We start from the raw sequence: 13,522 nt of genomic DNA, 5'->3' as shown, positions 1-13,522 counted from the left end.
AGATAACGCCACTTTTGAGATGTTTAGTCTCAAGAGTGGAAAAACACACACACACACACTTTGGTCTGGCTATCTCTGGCTGTGTCTGTGATCTTAGGAGACCAAAGAACAGTAATTACAGTAAATGTTTGGGGGAACACAAGGAGGAAACCAACAAAGAAGAATAAGGCAGATGACAGAGATGGCATCAGGCATTTGAAGAAAGAAGTTGTTCATTAAGTCAACCACACCCCAGAGCTTTAGCTTCATATCACATAACTTTACATACAACAGCTTGGGGGAAGGAAAAACATTATTTAAACTGTGTGCTTGTACTGAAGTCGGCTTTGCTCATTCCATGCTATCTTGGTCAACATTTCATCCAGTTTGCTTATCTGAGGGTACCATCTCCAAACCACTGCGCATTTAATTGGCACCATGTCTTATCCTCTGCCTGACTTCCTTCTGCCTTTAGTTATTTCATTTTCCATCCTCCTTGCTCGTAAGCCCTACACGCTGCCAATGCAAGTCAATTACATAAATGGTTTTATTCTCGCTTTCTATTATACTGGCATTTATGATAGACTTAAGCCATTACACTAAGCTGTCAGTGTGTATGTGGAAGCCTAAGCTAATTAGGTATCGCCTGTGGCAGTGCCAGTAACAATGGTAAACCAGGGAGAAATGTTAGAGAGATAAGGCTGAGCACATCAACACACAAACATGCACAAGGATTATACTAAGCAAAACTAGAGAGTGCAGTGAAAATGCAGACCAACTATGAACTCCAGCTCAAACACTGGGTATCCATAATTCCTCCAGCTCCTCTAAGGAATCCAGAGGCATTCCACTCCTCCGAGCCAGGCGATTCACCCCATCTCTGTGTCCAGGATCTGTATCCATATAAACACAAAAAAATCTATTTATTTCAATCAATCAATCAATCAAACTTTATTTCTATAGCACCTTCTAACAACCCAGGCTGCCCAAAGTGCTGTACAACGTTAAAAACACGATTAAAAACAATAAACTTCATACAAATCAACAAAGCATATTACATCATTAAAATAAAGAGTCACAGAACCACTAAGTGCTGAAAGCCATTCTAAATAAATAAGTTTTCAGTTTGGCTTTAAACAGAGGCAGGTCAGAGATGGAACGCAACTCTGTGGGCAATGAGTTCCAGAGTTTTGGACCCACCACTGCAAAAGATCGATCGCCCCACTGTTTGCACCGGGACCGGGGGACCTCCAGCAGATGTTGCCCAGCAGATCGTAGAGCTCTGCTGGGTTGGTGATGGGCTCTTACTCTCTTACTAACTATTTGGAAGAGTAATACGACTTTTACATTAGTTATGCAATAGCCACACTATCTACATTCTTATTTAGTTGCAAAACAGATGGGTGAAAAATGTGAATAGAATAAATTACTCCTACACACAAGACACAACAAGGCAGTTAAACACATGCTTTATTACAACTCACACTAGCAAACAGGCTGCAAATCAGAACGACCAAAAGTTTAGGCAACAATGAACACAATATAAATCAAAAGTGACTCTCGCTTCTGGAAGTAAATCAGGATAGACCCAGTGTAGCATTTAGCGGGTGCATACAAATCTGATGTATGTGTGTGTATTGTAACCTCACGATGATAAATGACATCTACAGCCTATAAACAATACAGCACGTACAAGAGCATCCTTCCTCTGTGGCCAAATGAGTGTGCCAGTGTGTGTATAACTGTCCCAACAATGCAGGCTAAGAGGTTCATACAAAACACTAATAACAGAATTACTATAAACCTTTTATTGAGCACACTTTGTAACATTCATGCTCATTCGACATTGTGTCTTTTCTACCATTACGCTCTCATCTGTCACACAGCTTTCAACGGTAATGCAAAAAACTTATTATTAAGAGCAATGCCACAAAAAGATAATGAAAATGTCTGCGTTGTTACATCAAGTTTTATATAATTATGACTTTTTCTATAGACATAACCTTTCTAAGTTATTGGAAGTATAAATATGGATAGCAGTGTGGCTGTGAGCTGTTTTCATTCATTTCAGTACATTTTTTAACACGATTCCTCAGCCAAAACCCACTTCATTTCTTTTAGTCAAAGTGATTTTGCTTTAAAATAAGATAAACCTTTATTTGTCCCACAATGAGGAATTTAATCAAAGGGAGTATTACAGGAGGAAGCATTGTCACTTTTGATCAGCCAAATGTGTCTATGAGAGAGTATGGGATCAGCTTTAGCGCAGACAGAGCTTGTTTTTATGGTGTAACATATGGGTCATGCAGAGTACAAGGGAAAATAGGCCTTATGTTGCAAATGTGACAAGAAACAATGAGAAGCATAATAGACTCCAGGAATAAACATCCACATGAAGTCTCCACACTGATTTGCCATACAGGATCCAAAAAGGAAACATGTAATTCCACATTAGGAGAAGCACAGCGAAAGACATATAACACTCATTCTTTATAAAAGGAAGTTGCTCGAGGGAGGCAATAAAATGCACTGAAACCAGCTCTCATCTGTCACTGCTTATTGCACCAACACACTTACACTTACAGTACACTTACCACTCACCACTCTCCTCGCTCTCCATCTCTCTCTCTCTACACTCTCTACCTTCCATCTCCCCCTCTCTCGCTCTCATCTCCTGATCACTGCCCCCCTTTCCCCCCTTTTTCTCTTCCCCTCCCTTCCCTTGTCTCTCCACTCACTCTTTTGGCCCCTTCTCTCCCTCTCTCCTCTCACTGCCTTTTCTCTTCTCTTTCCCCTTGCTCTTTTTTCCCCCCACTATCCCTTATCTCTAGTCTCTCTCTCTCCCGCCCTCCCTCTCTTGCTCTCCTCTCCCCCTCACTCTTTTGCCACGTTCTCTCGCTCTCCCTCTCTCCTCTCTCTCACTGCATTTTTCTCTCCTCTCTCCCCTTGCTCTTTTCCCCCCACTATCCCTTATCTTTAATCACTCTCTCCCTCCCTCTATCGCTCTCCTCTCCCCCTCACTCTTTTACCACCTTCTCTCTCCCTCCCTCTCTCTTCTCTCTGTCCCCTCTCTCTCACTACATTTTTCTCTCCTCTCTCCCCTTACTCTTTTTTCTCCACTATCCCTTATCTCTCATCCTTCTCTCTCTCCTTCCCTCCCTCTCTCACTCTTATCTCCCCCTCACTCTTTTGCCTCCTTCTCTCCCTCCCTCTCTCCTCCCTCTCTTACTGCATTTTTCTCCACTCACTCCCTCCCTCCCTCCCTCACTCTCTCGCTCTTCTCGTCTCCCCTCTCTCCTCTCTCCCTCCCTCTCTCTCTCACTCCCTCACTCTTCTCTTCTCCCCTCTCTCCCTCCCTCCCTCCCTCACTCTCTCACTCTCCTCTTCTCCCCTCCTTCCCTCGCTCTCTCGCTCTTCTCTTCTCCCCTCTCTCCTCTCTCCCTCCCTCACTCTCTCAGTCTCCTCTTCTCCCCTCGCTCCCTCCCTCCCTCCCTCGCTCTTCTCGTCTCCCCTCTCTCCTCTCTCCCTCCCTCACTCTCTCAGTCCCTCGCTCTTCTCTTCTCCCCTCTCTCCCTCCCTCACTCTCTCAGTCCCTCGCTCTTCTCTTCTCCCCTCTCTCCTCTCTCCCTCCCTCACTCTCCTCTTCTCCCCTCCCTCCCTCGCTCTCTCGCTCTTCTCTTCTCCCCTCCCTCCCTCGCTCTCTCGCTCTTCTCTTCTCCCCTCTCTCCCTCTCCTCTTCTCCCCTCTCTCCCTCCCTCTCCTCCCCTCCTTCGCTCTTCTCCCCTCTCTCCTCTCTCCCTTCCTCATTCTCTCACTCTCCTCTTCTCCCCTCTCTCTTCTCTCTCCCTCCCTCAGTCTCTCACTCTCCTCTTCTCCCCTACCTCCCTCCCTCCCTCGCTCTCTCTCTCGCTCTTCTCCCCTCCCTCCTCTCTCCCTCCCTCACTCTCTCACTCTCCTCTTCTCCCCTCCCTCCCTCTCTCTTCTCTTCACCCCTCTCTCCTCTCTCCCTCTCTCCCTCTCCTCTTCTCCCCTCCCTCCCTCGCTCTTCTCTTCTCCCCTCTCTCCCTCTCCTCTTCTCCCCTCCCTCCCTCCCTCCCTCGCTCTCTCCACTGTGCCTCCACTGGCCCTCATGAGGATATTAAGAACATTAATGATGCTGTGTGCTACTACTTCATGTTCACGTATGGCAGCAGGCAGAATCCATTAGCATACAGAACAGGGTTTATAACTCCAAAGTACAAAAAATAATAGACTTTTAAGACCAAAAACACATTATAATGACCCATTTTGTTTAGCACACCATAATAAAGTTCACATTTGTTATTTGTTATGTTCCAGAACTATTAAAGAGAGAAAGAGCAAAAGGGCAAAGGAGGCAGATGAAAGGTAAGCTGAGTGTTATAGAGTTATACGGTACAGGAAGAATAATGAGCACATAGATGTAATGGGGGATTGTGGGACAGGAATAGAAAGGCCGGGCAGCAGAGACGGGCTTACAGAACATGAGAGCAGACACAGAAAACAATATGTACATGAAAATATACAGAGAGCTGAGAGGAGGAGGGATGCGGCTGACCAAGAGGCCGCCTCACTTCTAAAGGTAAGTGAAGAGAGCTGCATGCAATCACAGTGCCTCCTATTGGCAGGAAATTAAACACCACGTTCGATACAGGGGCAGAAGTGTCAGCACAAAATGAAGGGAAAATTCATATCGTCTTGTGGAGGACGAGGTATTTCAATTAATTTTAGCCCCTGCCTCTCAATGGAAATTTGAACATCATCGAAAAAGGAAAGTGAACACAAGCTTAAAATAAATAAATAAATAAATAAATAAAAATAAAATAATTAAAAATAAAATAATTTGTATATATTATAGATGTTTATTGTTTGTATTGTTACTGTCTGTCTTGTTTTGTTTTTTTTTTGTTTGTGTTTTTTAATAGACCACGAGTCCAAAATAAAGATGAATTGAATTGATTTACTTTTTTCTCTACTCTTTTGGCTCATATGGTATATTGAATAGGACTCTAACCTGCAAGAAAGGAGGGTGGAGAGGAGAAGAGACATTCAGCAAATTGTGAGAGCAGGGAAGCAATTCAATTAATCAAATGTTAGCAACTGAACCAGAAATCGTGGCAAATTAATTTCCTTAAAGTAGCATCATAGCATCTAGTTATCATTTAGAAATGTGCTTTGAACTAAAAGAAATACTGTATAATGGGACATAAACTGGACAAGCTTCCATGACCTCTTAAATCTGTCTCCCCTTCTTCATCTCACCGCACCCCCTCTCTTTAATCTACTCAGTGTTGTGGGCCTTTCATCCCTTTCAAAATGAGAGGAGAATTCCCTCTGGTATCTCCAACTCCATTAATCAGCAGCTTTCCAGTTTTCTCAGCGCTTCGACTAATTCTCGGTGCGCGCATCACTCACACAAACACACAAACAGCCCACAAGTCCTATCTGAGTGCGTTTCCAAATCTATGCAATTTAGACCAGTTAAATCAGGCCCTGGTACATTCTCCCTTTGGTGCGTGCTTCTTTTTTGCAGATGTAAACATGGCAATCACAAACAAATGCCGACTAAACAACCTCACTTGTTAAAACTGCTGAAAGTGATGTATAAAGCCAACAAAATGGAAGACCAATTAGCTTGCCGTGGAAGAAACTAGCAACTTCAATCCATGCAAAATCAGTAAAGGTAACCACAAAAATTATAGACAAGCAGGATGATTTGGGTGAGATTGGGAATGAATTTCTCAATCACGACAGCTCTAATTGTTTTACAGTTTAAGAAGAAGACAAAACAAAAATCATCTCCTGCGTATAGGACTGCTCGAATAAAATACCATTTATTTGGCTTATAATTTAAATTATGATGATTTCAAACAATTTCTAGTGTCCAAATTTAACTATAGAGAAAGCATAGACCCGATATAATTTATTAGTAATATTCTGTGACACTCGTTTTCAAAGCCAGTGTAGATTAGACGAGGGACTTTGCTCTAGGTTTTACACGAACAAGTGCAAATCAGTAAGAAAAAAAGTTCATTAATTATGTTTTCAACTGCAAGATTTTTGTAATAGAATTGAGCAATTATAAAAATCGTGACTGTACATTTGATTAATTGCACAGACTTATCTTGGTGATGAGCGACATAATCATTTTGTGGACGTGTTTCCCTAAATAAAAACCTCTATTATTTTGTATTTATTCTCGTGCACAAAAAATATAAAATAAATAAAAGTAATTGATTCTCATGTAAGCCCACACAAATACCAAGTCTGTGAATAAATTGAAGATTAGAGTGACTATAAAAAGAAGACAAGTTATCTCTATGGGAACACAACCTGGGCTGTTTAATGATTTTGTGGTTTCAATGTAACAAGAGCAGCTGGTGTGTTTTATGAGGATCAGACCTTGAGTTATTCTGGGAATAGACTCGCAACGGGAACTCATCACAAATGCTGGTAAGATCCGAAGACCAGATGAGTAAAATTATCAGATAGATACTAAACTTATAATTAAACTTTTTGTCTTACCTTTCCCATAAGGCACAGGGGGTCCCGACAAGAGGGGGGCAGAGATGATGAGGCTTGATCCAGTGTGGGGAGTTCCTGTTGGAGGTAAAGTTGTAACATGGAGGCCAGTTGGGACAAACCTTCTTTCTTCTGTTCAGACATGGAGCTGAGATCTGTCAAAAAAGTCAATTTGTTTCACATACATAAACATGAATTGAATATTTACACAGAAAAACAATGTAGTGCAATAACATATTTCATACAAACTTACGCGATTCATGTTCTTCAAGAGAGTAGAGCTCCTCACTACTGCCCTTAGAAGTGGTACACTGTGGAGAAAAGATTCAGACAATGGACTTTATTGTAATTTTGTGGCAAACATAGGAAACATTTTAGTCATTTGAAACTAGGCGTCTACAAATATTCTTTATATTTCATAAAATTGACTCAGGTGAGTTTAAAGCCATGTCACAATGTTTTTACCTCCTCAAAAACACAACCCAGAGTTGTGTTTTGTTTCATTCACACATGTCTGAGTAACACTTTATAATAAGTCTGTAACATCTCCAAAGCTCAAAATGCTCCGTTCCACCTTGTGATGTCATGAAGTTCAGGTTAACGGCTACATTTTACCTTTAATTCAGCAGACATTGGCGAATCCAGGGCTTAAATCATCCAAATGATTCTAGTGAAGGTGCGTGGAGTTTAAAAACGCATTGGAGCACTTCCTGTATTACCACATGATGACATCACAAGGTGTTTTCTGTTTGAGACACAGAAATCAACTGAAATATCCAGGATTTGTGTGTTAAAACATGTGGGACAAACAAAACAAAACTCCAAGTATGTTTGTGATGAGGAAACATTAAAACATAGATTAGAAAATAGGGTGATATAGGCCTTTTAAAAGTAATTTACGTAAAAAATAGTACAACCTGAAATCTTACCAAGGCAAAGATGATTCTTGCTGCGAGGCGCACTGAGTCAGTGGGTATTCTGGGTAAGATACTCCTCAGACATTTGCACTCGCTCTTATGGACAGGCCAAGCTTGTTTCTGCAGCAAAAGACCACTCCAACAAATTGAAACTCACAAAAATATCCACGCACACAGAGAAGAGGACACGAGCACAACTTATACCTGGCAGGTGATATTGCAGTAGCGAGCCATTTTACACTGGGAGCACCTCAACAAGGTCTCATGTCTGAAAGGGGGAGAAAAGGATTACTTCAATAGAGCAGAATGTGTCAGCAGAGATTTAGTGAAACAGGTAAGGAAACATATCTGAGACAAAATACTAGCCTTTACAAAGTCTCTAATAAGAACAGTCATTTTTACCTCTCCCTTGGATGGCATAAACCTGTTGTTGATATTTGAGTTGTTAAGATTTACTTTATTTGCAAATTTCACTTCTGCATTTGACTTCTGAGTGAACTCTGCAACACCAGCCGGAGCTAACGTTGCGCAGGAGGAGAGGCATTTAGCTGAAAACTATGTGAACTAATGCACACTGGGTCAACTTGCAGGGAAAGTGGGTGATAGCAGCACAGCGCCCGTGGATCCACCTCCAGATTTAGAGCGAGGCTTGGTCAGAACTACATAGCTGGTGGATTTTGCCTATTGTGCCTATTGTGCCTATTGTGCCTGCTGTTATTGTGTCGGCATGTAGGCAAAATGTACCTGTATAGTACTATGCACGGAATGTGTTAACCAACAGAACTTGCAAGATTTTGTGCTAGGTCTGGAGTCACTGGATATTAACTCATTATTAATGCAAATGGTCTGTGTGTGGGGATCTTAAGTAGCTTTGGGTTGTGAAATATATTAGGTTACTTTGATCAGTTAGGAAACAATTTATTCGCTCTTATACATGTCTCATCTACAGATCAACTGTCATCGGTTTCCTGGCTGATCAGATTGTCATCTAAAGGGAGTACATCAGTCCCTTGTCTCGCTGCCACAGTGTGTTAATGTCACTGAGCTCAATTCGATAAAGTGTGACTCTGTGTCTTCTCCTGGTGTTTGTGTCGCTGGGTGCATTTCCTGCCTCTGAGAGCCACAGTGTTGTTTGCAGTGACACTGCTGTCCTCAGTTCTGCTGTCAGTCTGATAACGAGTCTGAGCCCATTGACCGTTGGCTTCACTCGAGCCAATTACAGCCAGAGACGACCACTAAAGCAGTCAAGATGGAAACTGATTCACAGCCCAAGTAATACAGAATCACATTAAGCTTTCCACTGAAGTTTAAATCTTAAGTTAAATGTAGAGGTGCAAAGATTAATGGATTAGTCAATAATCATGATCAGTAGAGTTCACAACATTATCATGATAAGTGAATACTAATCGTGAGAATTATAGTGGAATATAATGTGGTTTACTGTGTTTTGAATGAAAAAAAAAAATGGGGACCATCAAGGGTCCATTTTTGAATGGCCATAAAATCCACATGGATTCATATTTTTTCTTCTTTTAAGACTCAAAACTCTTTATCTACCAGTACTTCTACTCTAATCATGGATGTGATGTATATTTTTTTAAGATTTTAAGGCCATTTTATCAGAGTAGAAAAAGTAAAAAATTACATATTTTCAAAATTAAAAAAAGAGTGAAATGGGAAGATTTATGTCAATAATTCATGGTGAACAAATACTTGTGTTTTGAATGGATTGTGCACAATTCCCCACTGACTTCATTATAAACGTACGTTGTTAATAAAACTTTAAAATAAGTGATTGATCTCAACACAGCCAGAAATATTGATGTTTGAAATAAAAAAATTGCTCAAAAGCACCCTGAAGGGGCCCCAGGTGACCACAGGGTTAACCTGAAAACAGTATCATCTCTCACATTTGTAATAGATATAAACGTTAAAAACGTATCATCTTCAGTTTAACAATAAAATGTTTCTTGCCTTTACAGGATGATGAAGATGGTATCATAGTTCACTCATTTAGGAATATAAAGCTGTGTGATCTTTTTCTAACTTATAAGCTTCAACACAGAGATATCCAGGTCGAGTTTTAGCTGAAAGATGGAAGCCACCCACTGTTAAGGAAACACAGTCCTGCAATGTGGGTCACAAAGCAATAACAGCAGAAAGGGGAGCTGTAAACAGGCTCTGTGCAGCTTCAACACAAAACATAATTCACACACTAACAGGTTCACCACAGCAACACAGCTAACCACCACAGGAAGTCTATCCATCTTATGTGACCGCAGATATGGTCATGTAGACCACAGCCCCTTTTCAAATATTTACAACCTACTTTTAGCTCTGAAATCTATTAAAACAGTTATAGAACACAAACCGTGACGCTATTATTAAAGATACAGACCTTCAGATACACTGGGCTGTAATTGAACTGAATAATTGCTTTGCTTACCAATTTAAAGCCCAATTACGTAACTTTTCTGCCATAAAATAGATTAAAATAAGAATACGTTTTTCTTACTCTGCTTGGGCTTGCATGTCCACAAACTTGACTCTTGATTTGTTGTTCCTTTAGCTGTATTACTCAGTATGGCATAATGGCGTCATGCAGTTGACTTTCCATCCCCAGAAAGTTACATATTGTCACTTTAAATACATATGTTGTTAAAAAATCACAAATGACACACAATGGGACAGAATGACCTCTGCACAACTGAGTAGGTGACTGGTGCGTAAGAGGATGGGTACTTCACTTGTAAGAAAAAGAAAGCTCCCACACACTTTTATTACAGTGTTTCAGCCGATTGACCTTCATCTGGTGCAGCTTATCAAACACCTGAGGAATATATTCAGTGAATGATGGTTTTGTTTTTAATCAGCTCTTCTTGTAGCATTTCTTATTAAAACTAACTAATTTTGTATCACTTCAAAACAACAATCAACATATATATTTTGTCACCTCTAAAACAGAACACAACTAAATGCATTTTCCTTAAATCTGACCATAGGATGAGTCTATGTTTCAGTGTTTTTTCAGTTCACCAGTGTGTGGCTGACGCAGACCACACACACAAAATGACATCATCATTTAAACTAAACAAATGATCCAACTGGAGCCTTTCGGTTAGACTCATCCAGGCCAAGAACATACGATTAGTGAGCAATACGTAAAACATTTCTAAATATAGTCATGGCTCCAGGAACATTACAAATAATAAAAGAGACTAGAAAAGAGACAGAAAATTACTTGCTTATCCTTTCAGTTCTGTGTTTGCCATTAAAGAACAATAACAACAGTGTGTTCCCACAGAGTGACTTAATAATAATACATCACTTATGGTTTAGACAATCAAATTTTATATTAGTCAAGTAATCATTTTATTTGGATTATAAAGGTTAGAATTCTTTATATGCACGGAGTGAGTAAACTGGAGTTTTGGGGGTAATGGACAGTTTTTTTGTTGTTGTTTTTTTACACAAAAGAAGCTGTTTTCTAGTATTTCTCTAGTCTCTAGCAAGTCTGGGTGCAAGATCCTAATACTGGGAACTTTTGCCAGCACCAGGTCTTTAGTCAACCAACTTTAGTTGACTAAAGCAGTGTTATTTTAAAGGGTTTTCTCTAACTATACTTCACTTTGTCACTCCTTCTTTTTGTATCAGTATCAGTGTTAAATATGTTTTGCACTAGACTTTCTGCATTGATATTCCAGTGGATGTGCAAACTCGACTTAGCACATTTGTGCTACATGACATCTCATCAGGCTTACCTCAGCGTGTCTGTGCAGAGCATGGTAATTACTTCCTGTACAGTAACAGTTACTTCATGTACGTGTGGAAGTTAATAATTAGCGGTCCTGCCCAATGATACGACTTACTCTCTATGAACGGTTTACTTTATGGCTAAATATTATCTCTTTTTCTTAAACAACAAAGAAGATTAACATCAGAGCAAAGACCCAAACATGAACTGAATTTCAGAACATGTTTGTGAGGGCACAGATAAAACGTGATTTTTATACAAAGCATATTTTATTCTTAGTGGACATTCTAAGTAATTGCAGCCTTTACGATAGACAGCTACAACTCAAATGGCGATTTCAGCAACGATATACCCTGTAGCTGTATTTCTTGTATCACAAAATATCAAATTTAAGATGTTTTGGTAGTTTGCTTCTAATCCTCCATTACATATTACCATGGGCCTTTAAGCAAGACACTTGTCACTATTGCTCGATTCATTTCAGGGGGGACTTTATAATAGAAAGGACATTTTATCATTACTATTATCATTACATTGTGTTTTTGTTAGTATAAGGATGTTTCTTAAAGCTCAAACTGATCATCTGGGACGCGCTACTGCCCTCTAGTGACGCCTAAACGCAACAGCAGCAAGGGGAGAACAAAGGCTCTAAAAATGCTGCAGGCGCCTCCAGCACAACTGCAGTGACGCACCAGCACAATGTGAGGTACAGGGGGAGGAAGAGGGAGAGGGGAGAGGAGGAGGAGGAGGAGGAAGAGGAGGAGGAGGAGGGAGAGAGGGAGGAGGAGGATGAGGAGGAGGAGGAGGAGGAGGGAGAGGATGAGGAGAAGGGAGAGGAAGAGGGAGAGGAGGAGGAGAGGAGGAGGAGGGAGAGAGAGGGAGGGAGAGACAGAGGAGGAGGGAGAGAGAGGGAGGGAGAGACAGAGGGGGAGGAAGAGGAGAGGAGGAGGAGGAGGGAGAGATAGAGGGAGAGAAAGAAGATGAGAGGAGGAGGGTGAGGAGGAGGGAGAGGAGGAGGGAGAGGAGGAGGAGGGAGAGGAGGAGGAGGGAGAGGAGGAGGAGGGAAAGAGGGAGAGGAAGAGGGAGAGAAAGAGGAAAGATATGAAGGAAGAGAGTGGAGCAAGAAAGAGAAAGGGGGAAGAAAGATGGACAACAAGAGGGAGAGTCAGAAAGCAAAAGAGGAAGAGAAAAAAAGAGACATGTGAAGGAAAAGAGAGGAGAGAGAGAAAGAGAAAGGAGGGAAGACAGAGGGAGAGCAAGCGGGAGAATGAGAAAGCGAAAGAGAGGGAGAAAAAAAGGAGACATGTGAAGTAAGAAAAAGAGAGAAAGGGAGGGGAGAGAAAGAGAGGAAAGAGATGTGAAGGAAGAGAGGAAAAAAGAGGAAGAGAGAAAAAGAGAGGGACAGGAAGAGGAAGAGAGAGATGTGGAGAAAGATGTGAAGGACGAGAGAGAACGAAAAGGGAGAGAGAAAAAGAAAGGGAGGGGACGAGAGGGAGAGAAAGAGAGATGTGGAAAAAACAGATGTGAAGGAAGAGAGAGAGAAAGAGAAATGGAGGGCGAGAGAAAGGGAGGAGACGAGGGGGAGAGGAAGAGAGAGATGTGGAGAAAGAGATGTGAAGTAAGAGATAGGAAAAAAGGGAGAGAGAAAGAAAGGGACGGGATGAGGGGGGGAGGAAGAGAGAAGTGGAAAAAGAGAGAGATGTGAAGGAAGAAAGAGAGAAAGAGAGAAAGTGAAAGGAGGAGGGAAAGAAAGACAGGGAGGGATAGAGAAACTGAGAAAGGGAGGATAGAAAGAGAGGGGTGGGGGGTTCCAGCTGTGAGGTTGTGAACTGTGAGTAAAGTCGTGTTGAGATCCTAATGGTTGTTTACGCCGTGACTCATCCACACCTGAAGACACGGGACGAGTCCAACTGTGGATTTATCATCAGGACAGAGCAGTGACAGATGTGATCACAGGACTTTCAATAAACTTAAAGGTTCAAGCTGCATGGAATATTCTGTATTAAGTGATCACTGGGCAGAACATGAAAAAATTAGTCCATTCTTCTCATGCTGATCAATTTTGATTTTCGATTTTATTTTATTTTGTACTTTTCTAAATCTAAATGAAAACTGCTCAGAGTATTTATTTCATGAACATAAACAATACAGATTTTTCATTAGTACCATTTAAACCAAAAATAAACCTTTTTTTCCCTCCAGAGTTTGGTTTTGGACCTCACGACTAAAAAAAAAAACTATATTATTGACAATGAGATGACTGAATCTTGATATCTCTCAGTCTTTTGAATAATTGCCAGCTCTCTGAGGCTGCATTACATTACAGTCTGTG

General features: G+C 41.1%; 1 protein-coding gene across 1 annotated transcript in view; it reads right to left on the bottom strand.

Annotated features, from left to right (window-relative positions):
* Positions 1-13,522, bottom strand: part of smyd3 (SET and MYND domain containing 3) — a 46,990-nt gene that overhangs the window by 30,801 nt on the left and 2,667 nt on the right. The window contains exons 2-5 of the mRNA XM_033984643.2: positions 7,641-7,704; positions 7,449-7,556; positions 6,773-6,830; positions 6,523-6,674 (exon numbers count right to left, since the gene is read on the bottom strand). Coding sequence (XP_033840534.1) covers positions 6,523-6,674; positions 6,773-6,830; positions 7,449-7,556; positions 7,641-7,704 — 382 coding nt within the window. The remainder of the gene's footprint in view (positions 1-6,522; positions 6,675-6,772; positions 6,831-7,448; positions 7,557-7,640; positions 7,705-13,522) is intronic.

Source organism: Periophthalmus magnuspinnatus, chromosome 3 (assembly GCF_009829125.3).
Source record: "Periophthalmus magnuspinnatus isolate fPerMag1 chromosome 3, fPerMag1.2.pri, whole genome shotgun sequence".
NCBI classification, from domain to species: domain Eukaryota; kingdom Metazoa; phylum Chordata; class Actinopteri; order Gobiiformes; family Gobiidae; genus Periophthalmus; species Periophthalmus magnuspinnatus.
The sequence above is the reverse complement of the archived record's forward strand: the minus strand, read 5'-3'. Positions and strand labels throughout refer to the sequence as shown.